The sequence below is a fragment of the Myxine glutinosa genome, chromosome 11 (assembly GCF_964187855.1).
Source record: "Myxine glutinosa chromosome 11, kmMyxGlut1.1, whole genome shotgun sequence".
NCBI lineage: Eukaryota > Metazoa > Chordata > Myxini > Myxiniformes > Myxinidae > Myxine > Myxine glutinosa.
The window spans coordinates 45,264,832-45,290,245 of record NC_136271.1 but is presented as its reverse complement, the minus strand read 5'-3'; the positions used below and the strand labels follow the sequence as shown (position 1 = coordinate 45,290,245).

Sequence of the window (25,414 nt, the reverse complement as noted above, 5' to 3'; positions counted from 1 at the left end):
ACCGGCAGAGAAGATAACTGAGAAGGAAGTTGAGGAAGCGATAAAAGCAATGAAGAGTAGAAAAGCGGGAGGGCCGACGGGACTTGTGGGCGATATGTTGAAGGCAGCAGGAAGTTGGGGTGTGAAGAGAATGACAGAGATCTGTAATCTGGTGGTGAAAGAAGGCCGCATTCCAGTGGATTGGGGACTGAGTACCCTCGTCCCTCTATACAAGGGGAAAGGTGACCCTCTGGAGTGTGGCTCGTACCGAGTGATAAAGTTATTGGAGCATGGAATGAAGGTATTGGAATGGGTGTTGGAGAGGAGGATAAGGAAGAAGGTGAAGATCGACGAAATGCAGTTTGGATTTTTGCCAGGAAGAGGAACGACAGACACGCTCTTTATTGTGAGGCAGTTGCAGCAGAAGTACATGGAGAAGAGGAAGAAGTTGTTTCATGGGTTTGTTGATCTGGAGAACATTTGATAGGGTTCCACGCGAAGTATTGACATGGGCATTGAAGAAGTTAGAAGTGGAGGAATGGTTGATCAGAGTAGTGATGGCAATGTACAAAAGAGCGCGCACAGCTGTAAAGACGAAGGACGGGAACAGTGGTGAGTTTGAGGTGAAGGTGGGAGTGCATCAGGGGCGGTACTAAGTCCACTACTATTTGTAGCTGTGATGGAGATGCTGGCTCGGAACGTAAAGGAGGGTTTACCGTGGGAGTTGTTGTATGCAGATGATCTGGTGTTGATTGCGGAAAGTATGGATGGACTGAAGGAAAAGATGAACAAGTGGAAGGAATGTATGGAGACAAAAGGTCTGAAGGTGAATATAGGAAAGACGAAGGTGATGGCAAGTGGAAAAGCATGTGGTGAGGTGGAAAGAACTGGGAAGTGGCCGTGTGCTGTGTGCCGGAAGGGTGTCAGAGTGAACTCCATTCAATGTACAATGTGCGCTGAGTGGGTTCATCAAAAATGTAGTGGTCTGAGAGGGTCATTAACCAGTGTGGCAGCTACATTCAAATGTAAGGTGTGCACAGAGGGAGCTGCAGATGGAGGAAATGTTGAGTTGGATCTTGGAGACGGCGTGAAGCTGGAAGGTGTGAAAACATTTTGCTACCTCGGAGACATGCTGAATGGAGAAGGTGGATCAGACTCGGCAATGGTTGCTTGAGTGAGATGTGCATGGAAGAAGTTTTGGGAACTGAGTGGCGTGCTGATGAGGAGGGGAGTGTCGTTGAACCTGAAGGGAAAGGTGTATGCTGCATGTGTGAGAAGTGTTATGATTTATGGGAGCGAGACATGGGTCATGAATGTGGAGCAGCAACAAAGGGTGGAAATGCGAATGGTTCGGTGGATGTGCGGAGTATCGTTGAGAGAGAGGAAGACAAATGATGAATTGCGAAAGATGATGGGAATAGAGCCTTTGATTGATGCTGTGAAGAGGAACAAGGTGAGATGGTTTGGTCATGTGTTGAGGAAGGATGAAAGTGACTGGTTGAGAAGAGTGATGGAAATGAATGTAGAAGGAAGTCGAGGACGGGGAAGACTGAGAAAGACTTGGCTAAAGATGGTGGAAGAAGAAATGCGGGCAAGGGGCTTAACAAGGAGAGATGCAGAAAATAGGGCAACATGGAGAAGATTGTCATGGGGACCACAAGGCTAACACCCGCTCTAGCAGGGAAAATGGCCTTTAAAATGCATGTTGTTGTTGTTTGTTGACACCTTATTATGCCTGGCGTTGGCTGGAATTTGAACTAATGTGGCCTTTTCATTTATCCAGATCATTAAGTATCAGTCTACTGAGCCCTCTGTTCTCACAGAGACAGCCCACAACCGCAAGGTACGTGCAGAATTGACTGTTACTCAATCAGTATCCCAATGGGTATATGTACTTTGTCTTTCCCACTTGTCAACCTTGCTTTCTTATTTATGGTTATCCTTGCAACACGTCATTCGATATTGTCTCCATTGTTGTGGGCACACTCCTTTCCTTTATCCATTGCTTTGATGGTAGAAGCCTTTCCTTTTCAAGCGATCTCATTGCACAGTTTTTATTATTATTTCATATACTGCCTGTAGCTGCTGGTTGTGTCATTGCTGGGAGCCATGCTGTGCTGCTGATGCAGTGTCCCTATTTTCCAGTAAGCTGAGTACTCATTTTGTCGACCTCTGAAGGATGGCAAGCTGAGTCAACACACCTGGTGTTATTTAACGGCACGATAGGGGTTCAAACTCAAGATCTTAAGTCAGCCACCTTTACCATTAAAGAAACAACAGATTTTCATTGAATAGTGATGGATATTCACCTCGTCAGCTTCCTGTTTTATTTTTATTATTATCATTATTATTATATTTCTGTTTTGTTATTTTAAATTTTTTCTTCCTCATGGTTGGGAGTCGGTGCAAGTCATTTTGACAAAATAGATTTATTGAAGGGGTTGGCACTCGGATATTGTTACTTCAACCATTGTAGTTCTTCCTTCCCCTATAAATCCCCCATCCCTCCCTTGCAGTCTCGTTTTTGCGAAAAAAAAACCCACTCACTGTGTTTCTGCCAGATTCTGGTGATGAATACTAACAGTCATTGGTTTTCTTTCCATGTGCAGAGTGAAGGTGGTCCGAGGAAGTCTCTTCGTGGAGTGCGCAGGGTCAGTTTTGCATCCGCAGATCGAGTGAGGTGTGTATCTCATTCCACAGGATGTTTTATAAATCATATAAATAGGGAAATGTTTTTGTGCAATTTTAACAAGGGAGTGACGGGGGAGTAGGTGTCTGCTCAACACCGATAAGGTTGAGATAAACATGTAATTTGTATTTGCCTACATAGTCTAGGGCGATTAGTAATTTCGTGTTTTTTGTTTGTTAAAATTGATTTAGCAATGGATTCTGCTTCAGAATATTATAGAGATGTAAAAAAAATAGGGTTCCATTTTTTCTTTTACGTCTAATAGGTAGTAATTCGAAGAAATCCAAGATGGCCGCCATAAAATTTGGAAAATACACTTTTGTGCATATCTTTGTATCTAGATATCATATAAACATGAATAATATGTCCTTTTATATGTTTTCAGACCCAAGGAAGCCATTTCTGCCATTGTTTTTACAGAAAAATGCAAGGAAATTAAAATAGTGGGCAATATACCAGCCAAAATGGAGACGGCCGTCGTGAAATCGGATCGTATAATTTCCCAATTAGAATCGATTCAATAAACAATCTTCACTGATAACATTTATTTTGAATACACGCACACGCACACACACGCACACACACACACACACACGCACACACATACACACACACCTAAACATAAACGATGAATGAACATAAACGATCACATAAACGAATGCCTCATTCATCCTCATCCATATCTATCACACGCGGTTCATTGATGTTTGCTTTGTTGTTACAACTGTAACCCACACACCCACAAACTTCAGTACAAGGAATATTGTTATTGCGACAGCTACATCTTCCCATACACCCTTTCTTGCACCCACAGTTCACGAGATTCATTATTGCTTCTGGGGCTGGAGGATTCAGGCATCGACTTGGGGCATAAACCCCATCATCCGAAAGTAACTGCCAACCATACTCGACAGGTGATGGAAGGGACGGATGGCTTTCTGCTGCCTTTCTCCATATCATTGCGATATAATGTGCTCGCTGAACGTGTAACTTTAGCGAACCAGTGGTAGGTGGAAGACTCTCTCCCTCAGCAGCACGGTTGGAGAATAAGAACCAGCGAAGCTCGTTTACTTTCGTGTGAACTTTAGACTTGTACAGCAGACAGACGAAGCGTTCCAGCTGGGAACACACTTCTGGTGACGGATCAGTTTGTCCCAAAGACTCCAGAGCCTCCCATATCTTGTTGTCACATGTCATGAAGACCTTAAAGCACCAGTCCTTGCTCCTGCCAGCGAACCTTCCAGACATGTCACTTCCCGTGAATGCGTGGAATCCAAGTATTGCAGACGCACGTTTCTCTCCTAGCATGCCATGAATAGGTTGGACTGCAATGCTCCTCCTCAACTTTCCCTTCCCAGTGAGAAACCTCGTAGCAGGTGGTAGATCGTGAAATCTCTGAATCAGTAGGAGGAAGATATCGGTATCTGGCGAATCAATGATAACTTCTGCATCTTTGTCGACTGTGAGAGCATGCAGAATTAAGAGTGTATCGGCCTCTTCTTGGCTGTGCGTGAGTAGACTGTCTGGAACTTCAGTGTTGCCCGTGGTCTTAGTTCCTGATGTCACCATGAACTTCTTCAACTTGTTTGGATGAGCCTTGCTGTAAGATAGACACTTCACAGCCAAGTACTCTGTAAGCTCTGCCTTGGTCTTCACATTGGAAAGGAAATCTTTGAGTGAAATCTTCTGGATCAATGTACTATCCCTGACGTGATAGTATGTTGATTTCCCCTTTGTCCTCTTTAGGCGCATTTTGTCTTTCAGTGAGTTATCGATGTATCGGTCGAATACCAACCTCACGTCGTCATAATGCACGGCAATATTTTCGAGGCGTTCAATGAACGATTGAGCAAAGTCACTGCATGTAATCATTTGTCCTGTTTTGGAGATCCCGTTAACAAGAGCCATGCCATCAATGATTATCACTCTATGGCGAGAAGTAGTCTCGTTTTCATTGATCACTCCTGATCTTGTGGTTGTGTCTGGGTTTTGGCTGATCTTTTTTTTTTTTTTTTTTTTTTTTTTTTTTTTTTTTTTGTATACAAGATCGAGGCTCGTGAAAGAGCGAACATTAATCACACAGAAAGACAAACCGACACATAAAACATATAACATCGGGAGCGGTAGACAAGATGGGGAGAGAGGGGGAAGGACACAAACACAACATTTGAGAGCAGGGACCGAGAGACATGGAGACATCGAGAGATCTGAGAGAGGGCGAGGGCTTTGGGGGGGGGGGGGCATGGGAAGGGGGCGGTGGGAGAGGTATAAAACATATGGACACTGCCAGGACTTCCAGGAAAGAAGTTGGAATTTCAAACAAGGTGGATCTGGGGTGAATTAGCGGGGGTAGAAAAGATCAAGGTTTTGGATGGGGGAAGATAAGAGATGGTGGTGAACAGCTGTTTTAAAGACCTGGAGGGAGGAGTGGGATTGAAGGGAGTGAGGGAGTTTGTTCCAGAGGCGGGAGAAAAGAGGAATGAAAGAGTGAAGGTGAGCAGAGAGCCGAGATTTCGGCAGTTTAACCATCAGAGGGTTGCTGGCAGATCTTGTGCGACCTGTAGGAATATTTGGGGGACAGAGCACAGAGAGAGCTGGGGGTGCAAGGCCGGAGAGGAGTCGGTAGAAGACAGAAAGACCACCTACCTGCCTGCGGTGAGTGAGTGAAAGGCCCTCAGAGATAGCTTCATCGCGGGAGATTCCAATAATTCTGAAAGCTTTGGTTTCAACAGCGTGAAGCCGAGCTAGGTGTGAGGCAGGAGCACCGGCCCATAGGGGAGAACAGTATTCCATTGAGCTGCGGATGAAAGCCTTGTATGTGGTGAGGAGCTCAGGTGTGCCGAGGAAGGACTTCGCACGACGGAGGATGCCCAGTCGGCGACTGGCTTTGGAGGCCAGCTTGGAAATGTGGTTTTCCCAAGAAAGATCATGGCAGATAGTGAGACCCAAAATCTTGAGCGACAGAACTTCTTGGAGAGGATTGTTGAGAAAGTAGATGGGAGGGTTGTCCAGTCGATCTTTTCGGAGAGACATAGTAAGAGTGTGAGATTTGTCAGGATTGAAAGACATGTTCCACTTGTTTGACCAGTCTGTGATTTTGTCCAGGTCTTCAGAGAGTGAGGAGGCAGCAGACTGCCGATCTGAGGGAAGAGGAATGGAGCGGCAGAGAGTGGAGTCATCAGCAAAGAGATAGAGAGGATTTTCGAGAGAGTCAGAGAGATCATTGATGAAGACCAGAAAAAGCACGGGGCCCAGAACACTGCCTTGGGGAACTCCAGCCTGAACAGGAAGAGGAGATGAGAGAAACCCATTCAGGGCCACACGTTGACGACGACTAGAGAGGAAGTCCGCCAGCCATGCGTGGAGATTTCCATGGATACCAAAGGAGGAGAGTTTGGTGAGCAGAGCGGGGTGCCAGACCGTGTCGAAGGCACGTGATATGTCGAGGGAGACAGCTCTAATTTCCTGTTTGGCATTGAGGACCTCCATCCATTGTTGAGACAGCAGAAGCAGCATGTCCAGAGTAGAGTGACCTGGTCTGAAACCAAATTGATGATCAGAGATCAAGCCATTGGAGAAGAGGAAAGATTTCATATCCGAAGCAATGATGGATTCCATGACTTTGCTGATATTTGGGAGAAGGCTGATTGGTCTGTAGTTGCTAGGATCTGTTTTTGCACCTTTTTTGTGCAAAGCGGTGATGTTGGCTGATTTCCAAGCAGATGGCAGTTGACCTTGAGCAAAAGAGAGGGTGAAGAGAACAGAGAGAGGGTGAGATAGAGCAGCAGAGCAGGATTTTAGGACCCGTGGGCTGATGCCGTCGGGTCCAGTTGCAGAATCAGAGTCGAGGGTTGACAGAAACTTTTCCACCTTGTCAGGAGGAAAGGACACGGAGTCCAGGAGCAGCAGGGTACGACTGGGTATGGTGGGTACAGAGAGGGATGGGTTTGGGACACAAGATTTAGAGGCAAACACAGAGTTGAGGCATTCAGCTTTTTCACGTGCGGAGTCAGCTGTGTAGCCGTTTGAGGTAAGGGAGGGGATGGAGGGGGAACAAACACCAGAAACGGATTTGACCAGACGCCACCAGGATTTGGAAGAGGGAGACAGATAAGAGAGTTCGGTCTTGAGAATGGAGAGATATTGTTTCCTGGCTCTCCTGAGGGTGGACACACACTTGTTTCGGGCTTTGTGAAAGGAAATGAGATTTCCTTCCGTTGGATTTGCTTTCCAGGAGACGAAGGCAAGTTGTTTCTGGGCAACAGCCTCACCACAAGATTCCGTGTACCATGGACGGGAGGAAGGGTATGACAACTGAAGACGAGATGGGATAAATCTGTGCATGAGAGAGAGCAATTTACTTTGGAAGAATTCCCAGGATGAGTTGATGTCAGAGGTCGTAGAGATGGGAGACCAGTCCAGATGATTGATGGCTGCTTGAAGACCGTGCCAGTTGGCCTGAGTGAAATGCCAGACTCGTCGACGCTGAGCAGGCTCCCTGAGGATGGTCAGAGAGATGTCCACTTTAACAAGGACATGATCAGATGATCCGATCGGAGCAGAAGAAGAGCAGCAGACATTTTCAGGGAAGTTAGTCATAACCAAGTCCAGAAGAGAAGATGTTCCGTTGACTGAGATCCGGGTCGGGAAATTGACAGATTGTGTCAGTCCCAGTGAGTCGCAGAAGTCCTTTGCTGAAGAGCCATGGCTGGTGAGAGAGGTACCCACACCCAGCCAACTGGCATGGTGACAATTGAAATCACCACATATGAGGAAGAGAGAGTTGGGATGAGTAGATAGAAGTTGGTCCATATCATCAGACAGCGAGATGTAGATGGAGTCATCACTGTTTGGTGGACGGTACAACACACATATGAACAAGAGGTGGGAGCGAAGGGGAAGCCGTAGCCAGAGGTATTCCTGGGGGTGAGGTGGAGAGAGTGCAGTGCAGGGCGAGTGAGGAAGAGAGTTTTTGATAAAGATAGCAACCCCGCCTCCAGGACGAGGCTCAGGTCTATCATACCGGAGGAGGGAGTAGCCCGGGAGAGATACTATGGAATCAGAGACATCATAAAGGAGGAAGGTTTCTGTTAAGCAGATCACGTCTGGTTTGACAGAAGCAACCTGTATGGAGAGATCAGTTAAGTTTGAACGAAGGCCCCGGATGTTTGAGGTCCATACCGTTAATGAAGAGGAAGGGGGAGCATCAGATACAGAACAGGGGGGAGGAGGGGTAGGGTAAGATGTGGAAGAGGTGGAAGAGATAGGGAGAGCTGTTGAAGGTGTGTCAGAGATTTCAGAATAGCTCGGAGAAAGGGAAGGATGGGGCGGACAAAAGGTTTGATGGTGATTGGGTGAGCCACAATGAGGTGTTATTTGAGGAGGGGGAAGAGCGAGGCAGAAGGTTGGGGGAGGTGGAGGTGAGAGTTTGAAGGGGGAAGAAGCGGGGAGGACGCTTTGAGGAGGGGGAGTAAGAGGGGGGAAATTGAGAAGCAATGAGGGTGGGGAGATTTGAAGGGGAGGGGTGAGGGGGGAGTTTGGGAGGGAAGGGACAAGGGGGGAGATTTGAAAGGGATGGGTGATGGGGAAGATTTGGAGGGGAGGGGTGATGGGGAAGATTTGGAGGGGAGGGGTGAGGCAGGAGTCTAGGAGGGGAGGGGCGAGGGGGCGTCTTGGCGGGGAGGGGTGAGGGGGTAGTTTAGGAGGGAGGGGGCAAGGGGGGAGATTTGAAAGGGATGGGTGATGGGGAAGATTTGGAGGGGAGGGGTGATGGGGAAGATTTGGAGGGGAGGGGTTATGGGGAAGATTTGGAGGGGAGGGGTGAGATTGGATTTTTGAAAGTGTACGATTTATGGGAAACGAACATTTATTGCAAAATGAGTTTCTTGTGACCTTCGAGTTAAAAATACGTTTAAGGACGCTGGATGGAGGATGGAGTGCAGGAGAGTTTAGGGAATGTAGAAAAAAGGCACTATAGGAGATGGATATTTTTTTTGGGATGAATTGATTTGGTGAGCAAGTCGAAAGCAGCCTTTTAAAGAAGAAGAAGAAAAAGGTGTTATAAAATATGACGGAATACATAACTTGAGGGGAAAGTGTAAACATTGAAGGTTAATGAGTGAAAACTATCTGGGGAAATGGGGGAGAAACACGTGGTCGAAGAACGAACGAACGAATAAGAATGAATAAACGAATGAGAACAGAGAAGGAAATGTTGTGTTTTTTTTTTTGTTTGTTTTTTTTTTGAGTTGAGATTTACACAAGGAAGTAGGCTATGGGTGAAAAGCCTGGGAATACAGAGAACGAAAGTTATTGGATCACAAACGACGGACCGCTGAGAGAAAAACAAAGCCTCAAAGTTGTACAGTGCACACTGTACAAGGCCTCAAGACACGACACGGCAAACAGACGATCAATTTATGAAAGATAAACACCGAGAAACAACCAAAGTTGCACACAATAACTTCACACACCGAAAGATAAATACAGTTTCGACAAAATACAATTGTGAACAGACTTAACTTCGAAAAACGTGGAGACCGTGTGGAGCTTCGAAAATCCCTCCCACCGTCTCCGAGATCTCGCGAGATCTGAGAGGGTTCCTGCAAATTTTGGCTTGAGATTTCATAGTCAGTTGATGGGTCATTAGTTTCTTCCCCAGCGTGTGCTGCTGCATCATTCAAAGCGGCAATTCCCGCGTCTTGATGCTCATTGATTTCTGTCGAAATAGGCACTCCTGGTGGATCATGTACATCCTGCTCTTCAGGCTCAGCCAGATGCTCAAGTTGACGAAGGATTTTTGCCTTGTCGTATGCCAACAAGAGGGATCCATCAGATGCAAATAAAGAACGTGGAACGATGCCAAATTCATAGGTGCCAATACATTCTTTCAGGTCGAGCTCTGGTCGGCTCCGTGAGATAACGATGAACCTCTGCAACAATCCTCGCTCTTCTTTGACTTTGATCAGCTTGTCGCCCGATCTCACTTCTGTTGTGGCATTCGAACTCTTGAATGTTCGAAGTTTTCTTTTCGTCATTTTGTCCCACACAGAAAGTTTTCCCTCAGCTAAACGATCTGTGGCAAATTGCTGGAACATCTGTTGTCCGATCTCGTTGCGCTCTAAGATGTCGCTGGACACTTTTTCATTCATGACTTCTTTGGTGAGCAGGTTGTAGACCTCGTCTACTTCCTCTTCCATAAATGGATCGCCATGTTCACGGAACACCCTAGAAAGCTTGGAGGCATGGCTCATCACCCGGGAAAGCTTTCCCCCCGTGATTTCGTGGTGTTGTTTTCTGCTCTGGTTTTCACCAAGACCATATCCCTCCGCAAACTCGTGCAGTGACTTTGACAGCTCAGGTGCAATGAGGAAGAACTTGTCAAGCGCCTTCTCATTTTGAGTTATCCCTACGATTCCTCCAATCACCTTCAGTGTACGGTTTTCTTGCTCAATGCCATGGTCTGGGGCTATTGATGTGAAGCCTGCCAATCCTTTTGTCACACAGAAGTTCCCTTTCATGAATTCCCTCCACAGTTCTGGGTGCTGCTTTTCAGTCTCCTGCATTGTTGAAATGTAGAGAGGGAGCAACCGAGCATAGTTTAGATGATCGTGAGCGAAGAAGTACTTCGTGAGAGACTCGATGCTCTCCATATGCAGCAGCAGATCACGTTGTCTTGTACTTCTAATGAACAGAAGGATAGTCTCAAACTGTTTCATGTAGTTCAGGATGAAGCGCTGTATCTTGTTTGTGCTGACCTCAAATTGTTCCAGTTTTTTGGTCATATCTCTGGACTCCATCATGGCCAATGTTTTTTTGAGAATGTCGCATAGATTCTTCTCTGGCTCCATGCTCCCGCTGATGTCTCTCTGATATGCCTCTCCCAGACGAACAGATGACTCGTTCAGATAGGCCCTTTCTTCAGGTTCCATTGCCAGGAATCTCTGGAAGTACAGGTTGTACAAAGCGATCAGTGTTACCATGTGTGCCTCCAGAGCTCGATACAAGTGCCTCCCATTTAGTATTTGGCTCACTGTGGTTGGCGAGAAAAGTCCAGCCTCGACCCATGCCTGATCAATTCCACTCCCTTCCACGTATTTTCCTAATGCAGCTAAGGCCCAAAACACAACATGTAGCTCACCAGGTCGGAAGAGGAATTGCTTCCTGATGTCCTCGCGTTCCACCCACAGCTTCATCGCCAGGTCGTATAGCTGCAAATCGAGAGTCATGACTGTGATTGCCTCACTCCCCATAACACGAGTTGTGATGTTGTGAGCTCTCATCAGACCCGTATACAGTGTATCATAGTCTGTAGGAGGCGACCTTATCAACGGAGGAACGAGAGCAACATTGGTCTTCTCACTGGACGAAGATAGCAAGGAATTGAAGGCTCCCCACGTCCCCGGAGCTGTGAGTTTGACGTCAACTTCTCGATACCTGTTGGTTCGTACGATACCTGTCGGTCAGATTTATAAGCACCGACAAAGTGCTGCGCCAACAATGATGCACTCACACCAATGGAGTCCTCCCTGTTGCTATTTCCTACTTTCCTTGTTCCCATGACTGCATGCTTGCAGAAGATGTTGAGCATCGGGGGTGGCTTGTAATCAGCAAAGGTTCCATTAAATTTCCATGCTGGGGAAGATGCGATGTCTTTCCTCAATATTTTCGCAGCTCGCAAAAGTACTTTAAAATCGTCTTTGATGCTGTCTGCTGTAATTGTGCTTGATATCATGTGGTCTTTGAGCTTTGTGGAAAGAATCTGCTCTGGCTTTGTTTTGTTTGAGGGCCGGCTGAAATGAACATCGGCAATGTTGTCTAGGATCAATTGTTTCAGGTATGGCTTATAACTATGGTTGTCTGAGACCGGAAAGTCGTGCTCCTTAAGTAAATTGACATAGGTTACATGAATTTCATTCATATTCAGCACAGCATTTTCAGTAGTATCATTCAACGCAGTTTCAACAATTTCAATGAGTTCAAGGTCTGATAACACCTGACCAAAGTTAACATTGATTGTTTCTGTTTGTTTTTCCGTCTTAACTATAGCACGTTTGGCCTTAACTACACATGGTAAATGATATTTCATGTCCTCAGCCATTGCTTGCAATGGGTCAGGCGAACTTATGACACTGTTCAGTCTCACTTTCAGATTGTCATTACTTGTTTCTTGGCCAATGTTTCTGATCTGGAGTCCCATGTTCTTTGTTGACACATTGTGTAGTTCACTTCCTCTGTCTTCCTGGCATATGACACATCTGAGCGCGTCAAATGTCTGTTCTCGGGAACACCTTCTGGATGTTGACGTGCTTTCCCCTAGATCACTAGAACTTGGTCGTCCTCTCTTTTTCAGTCGGATTTCTGCGGCACTGCCTGATGTTGTTCCTTTCTCAAACCTAGCCTTTGCTCGATCAATGTGCATCTTATTGGTAACATCTTTGTAACAAGCTTTATGGTAGCGGAGACCTTTTGCGAGCAATTCTTCAGCAGAGGAATATTGCAAACGTCTATTCAATGATGCAAACTTTGTTTCACCATACGTGTACTGTTCCTCAGCACCTGCCATCAGTTTCTCGACAGAGGAGAGTTTTGGTTTCGTTACAAAGGTTGTATAGTCTGTTTGCCCTATGGCCATTTGGCATACAAAACAAAGTCTGAAATCTACTGACTTCTCAATCTTCCTGGGTGGTGAGTCACTCATCTTGAAGGTAGGTGTAATTTTCTAGACACTCTTGAACTGTCGTCGGTCCTGCAAAGATAGATACTACTATTCAGATTCACATTTCGTCAACACAGTCAAAACCAGACCTTAACTAGATGGTGGAAACTTAATTAACCGATTTCATGCCGGCCGACCCCACTTTGGCTGGTATATGTCCACTATTTTATTTTCCTTGCATTTTTCTGTAAAAACAATGGCAGAAATGGCTTCCTTGGGTCTGAAAACATATAAAAGGACATATTATTCATGTTTATATGATATCTAGATACAAAGATATGCACAAAAGTGTATTTTCCAAATTTTATGGCGGCCATCTTGGATTTCTTCGAATTACTACCTATTAGACGTAAAAGAAAAAATGGAACCCTATTTTTTTTACATCTCTATAATATTCTGAAGCAGAATCCATTGCTAAATCAATTTTAACAAACAAAAAACACAAACAATATTGTTATGACATATGGGCCTGCACTAACAAGCACTGCCAGGCATTGGCAGATCGTGACAATTTATTAATTTGTTAGGTGTACAGTCGTGGCCAAAAATATTGGGACCCTTGCACTTTTTTCAAATAACTCACAAATTTCTCGAAAAATAAGTTGAAATTGACAAAAGTATTTGGTCTCCGTCGAACCCGTCATATATCACAATCGCCATGCTCTACCTTTACGTTTTTCATTCAGTGTTTAACACAAACAAACCGATTGTTAAAATGACCATCAAATATCAAAAGCATCGGCGTTACGTGTCTTCCAACAAAACGGTACGTACCCAACCCTTGTGGGGTATAATCTAGATTACAGTAGACCTCCCCTCAGTTCTGGAAGTAAAACATACCTCACGGATGTCTGGATTCCTCCAAAATTATTTAATGGTAGACACAGCATTAGTGACTGTTTAAAAAGCTAATCATGTGTGTTTACGGTTTATAATATTTTACAATCCCGGCTTCGCCGCTGTTAGACTTTCGGTCTTGTTTCCAAATGTACTGCATGTTGTGCACGCTGAGGGCCGGGATATCCACCACCCAACTCCTCCTTTTTGTGGTGCAGTTTTAATGCCTCATCTTTCTTTCAGGGAGTTTTGTCCAGATGATGAGGTCGTTCATAATAGTACAAGTGAGTGTCGGAGTAACCGAATTGTTTATTTTTATCGGCATGCAATCATTTTATTTTCTTGTATTGTTTTTTTTAAGGCTTCTTGATCTTTGTTTATTTTAATTTTTTTGTCTCTCTTTACAGAAATGAAGGAAGCAGTTGAGCCAGTGCCGTCTGAGAACACAAGGTATACAATTGTTCATATTGAAATGAGCAACCACCACAACCCTTAATTGATTTTATTGTTTTAATATTTTGGGTAAAATATGGTGTTTCACTCTGGATGTGTTTATCTCGCAGTATGGTGTTGAACAAGTGCACAAAACCAGCTGTTCTGTGTAAGTTGCCTTCTGATTTTGTCGAAGCAGTAGGGGAGGATGGATACCAAATATAGATTTAAAAAATTTTTGGGTTTCCAATGAGCAAAACGTCAATGGAGAGATTTACAAACTATAATTGCCTTATTAGTCCCCTACCGGTGTACACCAGAGGGGACTATAGGTTTGCACGCCGTCCCTCTGTCTGTCCGTCAGTCCGTCACGCAAAGAACAGTTTTCCGGACTTTTTTTCTAAACGCTTAATGCTCATGATTTCAATCTTGGCACATGGTTTCCTCATAAGTTACAGATCAAGTTCGAACGTCACGACGTTTCGATCATTTTTGACAAAGTTATGGCACTTTGAACTTTGGGAATTCTGATAATTCTGATGATCCTTAACTGAGGGCCATTTTAAGTTTTAATTTCTTTAAAAAAAAAATTCTCTGCAATAATAGGACCGATTGAGATCAAATTTTCACCGTAGGGGGGGACTCGGTCTGTAGAATATTTTAATGGTAATTATGATGTCACAGGTCACGTGGTTCGGCCGCCATATTGTTTTTTGTGAAAACACGAAAACCCCCCCCTTTTTTTTTTTTTGCAACGGCTGAACAGATCAAGGCCAAACTTTGCAGGCAGAATGGCATGCCCATGACGAACAAAAAAGTCAGTGAGCATGACGTCATGCATCACATGGTTTCAGAGTTATGATGTTTTTAAGCATGAACCTTTAAAACCGAGCTCCTCCATCATTTTTGATCCAATCGAGGGGAAACTTCACAGATCTGTTCAGCATGTCAGTCTACTAAAATGTCCTTTTGGAATTTGCGATAGGGCACGTGGTTTGGCAGATGTCGTTAATTAAACGAAAAAAAAATAAAAATAAAATGGATATCTCTTGAATCGCTCGTACCTCAGACCGTGAGTTGGTAATTATATAATTCACACAGTGCAATACGTGCAGGCTGCTCCATGGAGCGACCTTGCGGGCTTATCAATGAGGCGAGGCATGACACCAAACTTGGCACAAATGATATTTGCTGTGTTGTGACTAAAGTTTATTCACGGCATTAAAAATTCGGGTTCTAAGAGGGTTTAACCGGGGTCGAAGTGGATCCAGGTTTGACCTCCCCCCCCCCCCCCCTCCCCCAAAAAAATAGGAATTTGCTTTTTCCTCTGAAACTACACACACTATTTCGATGAAACTTGACCACAACCATCATCACCCGTGATGTCCCGAAGTTTGTTCACGGCTTTAAGAAAATCGAATTCTAAGGTCTACGGGGGGTCAAAGTGGGTCAAATAATGTGGGCATACCGATCGAAGTGCCACTCTGGTTTAGATTCCTTCTCTTACAGTGTGTGTGTGCATCTGTTTTTACATTTTGCATATTTTCACCACAGCGTCCCCCCGCCCACCCCCAAGCAGTATTTTCTTTTTTTGATCAGGAGATAGAAGCTACTAATTTGCAGATTTGCTTTGTTGCCCTTCAATGTGTTCATCCAACATCTAACTTTATTTTTACCTGTAGGTTCACAAACGTTTATGAGCAGTGCAATCCCGGACCTAACTCAGGTGAGGAAAGTCTGCAGAAGGTGTGTGTGTGTGTGTGTGTGTGTGTGTGTGTGTGTGTGTGTGTGTGTGTGTGTGTGTGTGTGTGTGTGTGTGTGTGTGTGTGTGTGTGTGTGTGTGTGTGTGTGTGTGTGTGTGTGTGCGTGCGCGCGCGTTGCTTTCACTTGTTTTTTGTAATCTACTGCCTATATTATTAGTCTAATTAAATATAGTCATGTAAAGAGGAGAGGGTGTTTCGGCCTCGGCCATCCCTGATACCAGAGTGGTTGAGGCAAGTCTTACTGTGCGGGCTATTCTTATATTATGACCATGTAGGATTCTAATCTAACGGAAAACCCAAGACTACATTGGAGTCACCAAAAGTAACCCGGATAAGCAAAGAGCAAAGATGGAATCGGCAGGAGGAACCTGGATAGAATTCGGGTTTCAGGCGCTACTCCACTCCCCTCAAACCCATCCAGGCGCAGCCAAGTGAGCCTCACAAAAAACTTTCTGCAAGAATTCACTTCTCCTTAAACAGATGGATTTGGAAAGGGGGGGGGGGGGGGGGATAAAGAAAAAAGAAGATTTAGAATGAATAAAGAGAAAGGTAAAAAAGTAGATTATTCAAGAGTAAAACCCAAACACAATTTGTTTTGGAACCTGTATGTAACAAGTCAAATAAAATCTATACACAACCAATTTAAATTTGATTTAATGTTATATTTATGCACAGATGGTGAGTCAGGTGAGATTGCAGTACTTTTTTGTATTGAGCCTAGGTTCTTGGAGGAGCAAGAACACGGAACGAATCAGGACTTGCATCACAGAAAGAAAAGAGCAGTAGACAGAGAGGGGAGGGGAGAGAAAAGAAAGTAACTAAAGGGATTGATGGATCTTCTAATGGGGAGAAATGGATAGACGGTGATAAGATCTGCCTTGTTTGTCAGATGTTAATGCGGGTTGTTCAGTTTGCCATTGAGATCGGATGCATGCGAAGACACCCATGGTGGCAGATGGTGACGGAAGGAGCAGGCACTTCGCTGTCTCTTTCAAACTATCTCTGTAGCACCCCTTTTACCTTGCAGAACTACGAGTACTACTCAAACTCTTAACTGCAGATGCAGCTCTCTTACTCAGACCTATGCTGCTCTTACTGATGACCCTCTTACTGCTGACTCTGTGGCATCCCTTCGTATTACGTCATCGTCCGTGACTAAAACAAAAACCAAGTGTGCCTTAACATCTTCACAAATAACAAAACGATTTGACCTTAATTTGATTGTATCTTCAATGGCCTCACCTTTCAATCCGGCTGTTTCTGGGTCTGATATGCTGCAAATCGATGTGCGTATACCTTGTGTCTGCCTGTTTGGACCTTGTCCAACACTAATCTTATGGAAAAACGGTCGAAGGATCTTTCAAATGTCAACCTGTAGCATCTGTGCTGCCTCACATTTTACTCGTACATGATGGTTGTTTAGCATTGTATTGTCAACAAGGAAAGAAATAGTTGCCAAGTTTAAAAATAGAAAAGCTACTGCAGTATTTTTATGCATTGTGTTCCTATTAACTATATTTTTTCTTTTTCTATTATTTAAAGTTTCTGTTGTCTTTGTGGATATTTTCCCCAGAATGATCAATCCATTGTGAGTGGGAACATGCCTGAAAATCTCACGATAACACCTCAAGATGTGGTTGAGAAGGGTGATTTTAAAGGTACAATGGAATATTCTAGCTCCTGTTGCCCTCGCCAGAGGAGATGAGATTGCATTTGGTTCAGTTTGTTCGTTTATTACTTGTGAAATTGAAAATTTGGAAGTATATTTGTTAGTCTGTCTGTATGTCAATCACCTAAAGGTCGTAATTTTACTCTGATCTTCACGAAACTTAACTGCCTGGTAGAAGTAGTCACAAGTTCGAAATCTATTGGGTTTTTTTTTGTTCAAAAGGTTAAAGTTGCATAACCCATCAATTTTGATTTGATTGGCTTGAGATATATATCTATGTATATATGTATGTATATATACGTATATTGATTGACATGTAAGGAAATTACACATCCAGACCCCAAACCAGGAATTGAACCCAGGTCCTCGAGTGAACCGTACCAGTGCTCTGCCATCTGAGCTATCTGTGCACCCCTGACAAAGCATGCAATTTTCCTTCACATATAATTGCCACTCTGTTTCCATCACTGCTTTCAGGGCACTCGCTGCCAACCATAGGAGCACCAACAGCCTGAACACGAGAGGTCTTACTCTTACTCCCACGAAGAGAAATAACATCACCTTTCTAAAGCGCACCCGATTCATATAAATTAACGAATTCCTTCAGAAACATCTGCAGGAACAAAGGAAAACATGATCATTCATACACTGCTGAGGTTTAAAATTAAAACTTACTGTACCTCCTTCCTGGCAGTACCAAGGTAATGTGTTTACCCGAGCAGTGCATCTTGACATCAATCATTCCAGGCGTGTCTGAGTGCATCAAAGCATCTTACTATAATTCACCAAATGTCCGTCTGTCCGTTCGCAGGTACCGCAAAAATGGCAGAACCGATCGCAACGATATTTTGGGTGGGTATTCCTGGGACCCCTGGGAGTAAAATAGGCCATATTGTTTTTCCAAGTTTTCAAATTTTCCAGTTTTTCCAAACACGATGGAATAATATTTACCGATATGAACAGTGATGTGGCTTTTATTGAAATTCTACAAATACTGTTTAGATTTTGATGAGAATTATGAACCTGCCGCGAATGCGGAAGTGGACAGATGACGGCAATGCGTGGGTTTGATAATATCCAAATACAACCGTCATTCAATCGTAATGTTTTTTTTTGATGGCACCACTGAGTTGGACATACCTGAAAACCTGCAAATAGACACCAAAATCATCCCTCTACTACATTTATATCAAAACTTATATGTGGTTCTTGTTTGGCAATGGCCCCATGGAGGCCATCTTGGAAAATGGCCGTTTTCCGGCTTATGCTACAAATTTCAGACTTCCACCTAGCAGATTCTTGAAGTTAGGGGTATCCTATACTCAAATCCACTGTCAAACTCTAGGCCTAAAGAGATGTATACGGGTCTCTATGGCAGGGCCAGGACTATTGTATTCACCCAACCGTACGGAACTTCACATCAGGATTTAAATATTTGTTTATGTCACGAATGTTGTTAAAAGTTTATTTTTTTATATTAATGTTATTTCATTTGTGATTGGAGTTATGCTGTTTGGAATGAAAAAAGAGATATCGAGTTCAAGTGAATGACGGAAATCCGTGACGGTTTCTACTTTCTAAATGTGAATTTGTGGATCGCCATATGCAGATTCGCCATTGACTGGGAATGGAACACACATACCTGTTTGTTTGCGAACATGTACGTTTTTCATGGAAGTCCTTTACGAACTTGCTGTCCATATCTGACGTGTGACTGAAGATGCAACAGGAATGTGGAATTTATTGGTTTCATGCTTTAGCATTCGCCGTTTCTGCATTGTCTGTTTGCTTCTGGCCTCCCACCCGTGCGCACGGGTACCTCACTAGTCAGTTTAATTAATTTTTTCACATTTCAAGATAATGGTTGGTCTCCTGCTGAGCTTGTTAAATCACCAGGTGAGTAGCCCCCACTCGTGCGCTGATACCACCATTTGTAATACCGAGTCAACGGCCGTCTATCCCAGGGACTCCCTGTACTGTATTTTGTATAGAAGTCTGGTCATGTGAAAAGCAACAAGTATGAAATGCTTCATTTTATATCTGTCAATAGTTTATCTTCGATGTAGCTCACGGTGAGAGAGTTGGATGGACTTCAACATAGCTTACTGCAATCCCCCAAGATCTAACACCCTTTTTCCCATTGAAACAATGCCCCAAGATTCGCGATTCTTGGCAGTTTTCAAGAAAATATCCCCACGAATGAGGTTTTACTGTATATTGCTCGAGTTCAAAATGTCAAAGCTCAAGGTCACAAAAAAATCATCAATTTTCATCCGATTAACTTTGAATTTCAACAGTATTTGAATATTGGGTCAGAGTTGGTTCACCAAAAATCAAAGCGATCAGTTTAGCCATTTTGACATGTCAACTGTTCCCATGACAACATTTTCATCCCATTATAATCAAATGGGACTTTTGTGAATTTATTATTAGTATACCTCAATTCTTTTTTTTCAAGATATCAAATTGAAACTTTATCAGCTTATTTGTACGTATGTGTAGTATATGTGAGTGAGATTTGGTCAAACCTAGTCAAAGGTCAAGGCCATCCAAAAAAATGCAAAACACCTATTAGGCCACAATTTGCAAAAATCTATCAGCCAAGTTTGTTACATGTAACATTCAATCAGGAAAACACAATTGGTAGGTCAAATATCCCCAATTCCCAAATTGCTGTTTTCATGGCAACTATTGCTTATTTGGATTTAGCAATTATCGTGCTGTCTGTGAGCAGGATGTCTGAGAAAGTTACGGACTAAATTTGGTGGGCGGGTTGGGTTGGGTGGACAGATTATGCGTGTGTGAAAAGGACTAATTAGCTTTTGGTTAAGATCCACATACTTTAATTATTTTAAGCGATTCTTCACATTTGAGAGGTGTGGCCAAAAACGATATATTTTTCCCCTTTTTAAGGACATTTTCCCTGCTAGAGTTGGGGTTAGCCTTGCCGGCCCCATGACAATCATCATGGTTCCCTTTTTGAGGCGGTTTTTATTGCTGGATGCCCTTCCTGACGCTAACCATTCAGTCGCCTCTTATGACACGCAGGGATACGGTGTACCTATTCTAAACCGGGGCACACACCGGCGCATTCATCCCAGCAAGCTGGTACTCAATTTGCTGACCTCGGAAGGATGACAGGCTGAGTCGACCTCCTGGGTGTGGAATTGTAAAGATATAGGGAGGCAAGTTATTGCCAACCGTTAAAATTGTATTAAAGACAGAATGTGCTTTCAAAGTTTGCAGCCTGAGCAACTCAGTGAAAATGGAACCAGGACGATAAGCAGCCATCTGTAAGACAACCTTTGCCCTTTAATGGAAAGGCTTAGGGCGGAGTGTTGACTCAGCCCGGGTTTTGAATGCATTCGTCAATTAGAGAGATTGGACAGGTCAAAGTAGGTTGACCTGTAGGGGCTAAAACAATGGTTTCTTTTTCGGCTGTACAGTCACGTGAAAAAGTAAGTACACCCCATGTAAAGTTTTGACTTTTTCAACATATTTCAACATACAGCTATTTGATCTTCATTTCAACAATATTGACAGATAAAGGTGATGTAATATAACAAATATCATGAAACATTTACATTTTGTAGTCCATTGTATAATTTAAATAAACATAAATGCAAATTTCGCATGTGGAAAAAGTAAGTACACCCTTGGCTCTCACAGGTGGTATTGCCCCCTTTGGCAGAAACAACCTCAAGTAGGCGCTTCTTATAACTGTCTATCAGTGACATCGACTGGGAGAAATTTTTGCCCACTCCTCCATGCAGAATTCTTTCAGGTATGCGATGTTTGAGGGGTTTCTTGCATGCACAGCTCGTTTCAAATCCCCCCACAACATCTTGATGGGATTTAGATCCGGGCTTTGACTTGGCCATTCCAGAACCCTCCATTTCTTTCTTTTCAGCCATTCCTTGGTGGATTTACTGGTATGTTGAGGGTCATTGTCATGTTGCAAGGTCCACCTTCGGTTGAGCTTCAACTTTCCGACAGATGGCCTCACATTATCCTCAAGCACCCTCTGGTACAATGAAGAATTCATAGTGGATTATATGATGGTGAGCTGCCCAGGCCCTGATGCAGCAAAGCTGCCCCAAACCATAATATTTCCACCACCATGCTTTACAGTTGATATCAGGTTCTTGTGGTCAAATGCTGTCTTTGGTTTTCGCCAAACATGTCTTCTGGTACTGTGGCCAAATAGCTCTACCTTTGACTCATCTGTCAAGAGCACATTGTTCCAAAAGTGCTGGACTTTGCCCAGGTGTTCATTGGCAAACTTTAGTCTTGCCCTGATGTTCTTTCTGGACAGCAAAGGTTTCCTCCTGGCACACCTCCCATGTAGATCAAATTTGTGCAGCCTCTTTCTAATGGTAGACTCGTGCACTTTGACATCAGCAGTGGCAAGAGCTACCTGTAGGTCCCGTGATGACATTCTGTGCTTCGTAGAGACTTCTTTCAGCATCTTGCGGTCTGCTCTCGGGCTGAACTTGCTGGGGCGGCCTGGCCTGAACAAGTTGGCAGTTGTTTGCAATCTTCTCCACTTGTAGATGATCTTCCGGACAGTCGAATGATTGATTTCAAATTGTTTGGAGATCTTTTTAAATCCCTTCCCAGACTCGTAGGCATCTATAACCTTCTTTCTGAAGGCCTCAGAGAGCTCTTTTGATCTAGGCATGGTGACGCCACACACTTCAACAACAAAGAGCAAACCAAACTAAATGTCTGAGGTTTAAATAAGACAGGTTCCTCCAAGATCCTCTAATCATTTGCACCTGAGCTGGTGCACCTGATTCTAATTTTAGGTATTTGGGAAGTAGTGATAAATGTAGGGGTGTACTTACTTTTTCCACATGCAAAATTTGCATTTATGATTATTTAAATTATACAATGGACTACATAATGTAAATATTTCATGATATTTGTTGTATTATATCACCTTTATCTATCAATATTGTTGAAATATCTTGAAAAAGTCAAAACTTTACATGGGGTGTACTTACTTTTTCACTTGACTGTATGTGATAGTTTTTTTTTGTTTTTGTTTTTTTTGTTTTTTTTGTATACAAGATCGAGGCTCGTGAAAGAGCGAACATTAATCACACAGAAAGACAAACAGACACATAAAACAAATAACATTGGGAGCGGTAGACAAGATGGGGAGAGAGGGGGAAGGACACAAACACAACATTTGAGAGCAGGGACCGAGAGACATGGAGACATCGAGAGATCTGTGGGAGGGAGAGGGCTTTGGGGGGGAGGCATGTGAAGGGGGGGAGGCATGTGAAGGGGGCGGGGGGGGGTGGGAGAGGTATAAACATATGGACACTGCCAGGATTTCCAGGAAAGAAGTTGGAATTTCAAACAAGGTGGATCTGGGGTGAATTAGTGGGGGTAGAAAAGATCAAGGTTATGGATGGGGGAAGATAAGAGATGGTGGTGAACAGCTGTTTTAAAGACCTGGAGGGAGGAGAGGGATTGAAGGGAGTGTGGGAGTTTGTTCCACAGGCGGGAGAAAAGAGGATTGAAAGAGTGAAGGTGAGCAGAGAGCCGAGATTTCGGCAGTTTAACCATCAGAGGGTTGCTGGCAGATCTTGTGCGACCTGTAGGAATATTTGGGGGACAGTTATCTATGGTATACTTCTTAGTGACTCCAAAATAGAAAGCAGATGGGCTTTGGTGCCAGAAAGTCTGGAGTCCACCAAGCTCTGTGTTGACCTCGGAATTTCAATCAACCAACATCAAAGCAGCGGAGACCTACTTAAGAAAACGCTCCGAGAGAGAGAGAGAGAGAGAGAGAGAGAGAGATAGAGATAGAGATAGAGATATATATAGAGATATAGAGAGATATAGAGATAGAGAGAGATATATATTAGATTAGATAGATAGATAGACCTCCGAAATTCGGAATAAATCTCGACCTGAATTGAACGAGTCTGAGCCTCGTCTTGAGAAATCTCTTTTAAGGGTTCAGTTAAAAGTTCCCTATCACTGGCATTGATTCAACGATCAACCGGAATTTAAACTCCGGATCCTAGGATCTCCAGGAGTACCTATGGCTACGGCTTCCTCTCCGCTCCCACCTTTTGTTCATATGTGTTCTGTACCGTCCTCCAAACAGTGATGACTCCATTTACATTTCGCTGTTGGACAGCATGGACCAACTTCTATCAACTCATCCAAACTCTCTCTTCCTCATATGTGGCGACTTCAACTGTCATCATGCCAGCTGGCTGGGTGTGGATTCATCTCTCACCAGCCATGGCACCTCAGCAAAGGACTTCGGCGACTCATTGGGACTGACACAATCTGTCAATTTCCTGACCCGGATCTCAGTCAATGGAGTATCTTCTCTTCTGGACTTGGTTATGACTAACTTCCCTGTAAATGTCTGCTGCTCTTCTTCTGCTCCAATCGGTTCTTCTGATCATGTGCTTGTTAAAGTGGACATCTCTCTGGCCATTCTCAGAGAGCCTCCTCAGTGCCGACGAGTCTGGCATTTCACTCAGGCTGACTGGCACGGTCTGCAAGCAGCCATCAATCATCTGGACTGGTCTCCCATCTCTACTGCATCTGACATAAATTCTTCCTGGGAATTCTTCCAAAGCAAACTGCTCTCTCTCATGCACAGATTTATCCCATCTCGTCTTCAGTTGTCTTATCCTTCCTCCCGTCCATGGTACACTGAATCTTGTGGTGAGGCAGTTGCCCTGAAACAACTTGCCTTTGCCTCTTGGAAGACAAATCCAACTGAAGGCAATCTCAGTTCCTTCCACCAAGCTCAGAACAAGTGTGTGTCTACCCTCAGGAGTGCCAGAAAGCACTATCTCTCCACACTCAAGATTGAACTCTCAAACCTGTCTCCTTCCTCCAAATCCTGATGGCATCTGGTCAAATCCGTTTCTGGTGTTTGTTCCCCCTCCATCCCCTCCCTTACCTCAAATGGCTACACAGTTGACACCGCATGTGACAAAGCCAAATGCCTCAACTCTGTGTTTGCCTCAAAATCTTGTGTCCCAAACCCATCTCTCTCTGTTCCCACCTTTCCCAGTCGAACCCAACTGCTCCTGGACTCTGTGTCCTTCTCTCCTGACAAGGTGGAGAAGTGTCTGTCAAACCTCGACTCTGATTCTGCAATTGGACCAGACGGCATCAGCCCACGGGTCCTAAAATCCTCCTCTGCCGCTCTATCTCACCCTCTCTCTGTTCTTTTCACCCTCTCTTTTGCTCAAGATCATCTGCCAGCATCTTGGAAATCATCCAACATTACTGCTTTACACAAAAAAGGTGCAAAAACAGATCCTTGCAACTACAGACCAATCAGCCTGCTTCCAATTATCAGCAAAGTCATGGAATCCATCATTGCTTCAGATATCAAATCCTTCCTATTCTCCAATGGCTTGATCTCTGATCATCAATTTGGATTCAGATCAGGTCATTCTACTCTGGACATGTTGCTTCTGCTGTCTCAACAATGGATGGAGGTCCTCAATGCCAAACAGGAATTCAGAGCTGTCTCACTTGACATATCACGTGCCTTCGATACGGTCTGGCACTCAGCTCTGCTCACCAAACTCTCCTCCTAGGTATCCATGGAAATCTCCACTCATGGCTTGCGGACTTCCTCTCTGGTCGAAGGCAACGTGTGGCCCTGAATGGATTTCTCTCATCTCCCCTGCCTGTTTTGGCTGGAGTTCCCCAAGGTAGTGTTCTGGGCCCTGTGCTATTTCTGGTCTTCATCAATGATCTCTCCGACTCTCTGGAAAATCCTCTATCTCTTTGCTGATGCCTCCACTATCTGCCACTCCATTCCTCATCCCTCAGATCGGCAGTCTGCAGCCTCCTCACTCTCTGCAGACCTGGAAAAAATCACAGACTGGTCAAACAAGTGGAACATGTCTTTCAATCCTGACAAATCGCACACTCTTACAATGTCTCTCCAAAAGGACCGACTGGAAAACCCTCCCATCTACTTTCTCAACAATCCTCTCCAAGAAGTTATGTCGCTCAAGCTTTTGGGTCTCACTATCTGCCATGATCTTTCTTGGGAAAACCACATTTCCAAGCTGGCCTCCAAAGCCAGTCGCTGACTGGGCATCCTCCGTCGTGCGAAGTCCTTCCTTGGCACACCTGAGCTCCTCACCACATACAAGGCTTTCATCCGCATCTCAATGGAATACTGCTCTCCCCTCTGGGCTGGTGCTCCTGCCTCACACCTAGCTCGTCTTCACGCTGTTGAAACCAAAGTGTTGAGAATCATTGGAATCTCCCGTGATGAAGCTAACTCCGAGGGCCTTTCACTCACTCACCGCAGGCAGGTTGGC

At 44.2% G+C, this 25,414-nt stretch overlaps 1 protein-coding gene across 3 annotated transcripts in view; it reads left to right on the top strand.

The window, feature by feature from the left end:
- KNL1 (kinetochore scaffold 1) overlaps window positions 1-25,414 on the top strand; it is a 225,701-nt gene that overhangs the window by 36,501 nt on the left and 163,786 nt on the right. For all 3 annotated transcript variants that reach the window (XM_078786619.1, XM_068130582.2, XM_068130583.2), the window contains 7 exons: window positions 1,763-1,822; window positions 2,589-2,659; window positions 13,467-13,507; window positions 13,631-13,673; window positions 13,787-13,824; window positions 15,338-15,381; window positions 16,992-17,076. In XM_078786619.1, coding sequence (XP_078642745.1) covers window positions 1,763-1,822; window positions 2,589-2,659; window positions 13,467-13,507; window positions 13,631-13,673; window positions 13,787-13,824; window positions 15,338-15,381; window positions 16,992-17,076 — 382 coding nt within the window. The remainder of the gene's footprint in view (window positions 1-1,762; window positions 1,823-2,588; window positions 2,660-13,466; window positions 13,508-13,630; window positions 13,674-13,786; window positions 13,825-15,337; window positions 15,382-16,991; window positions 17,077-25,414) is intronic.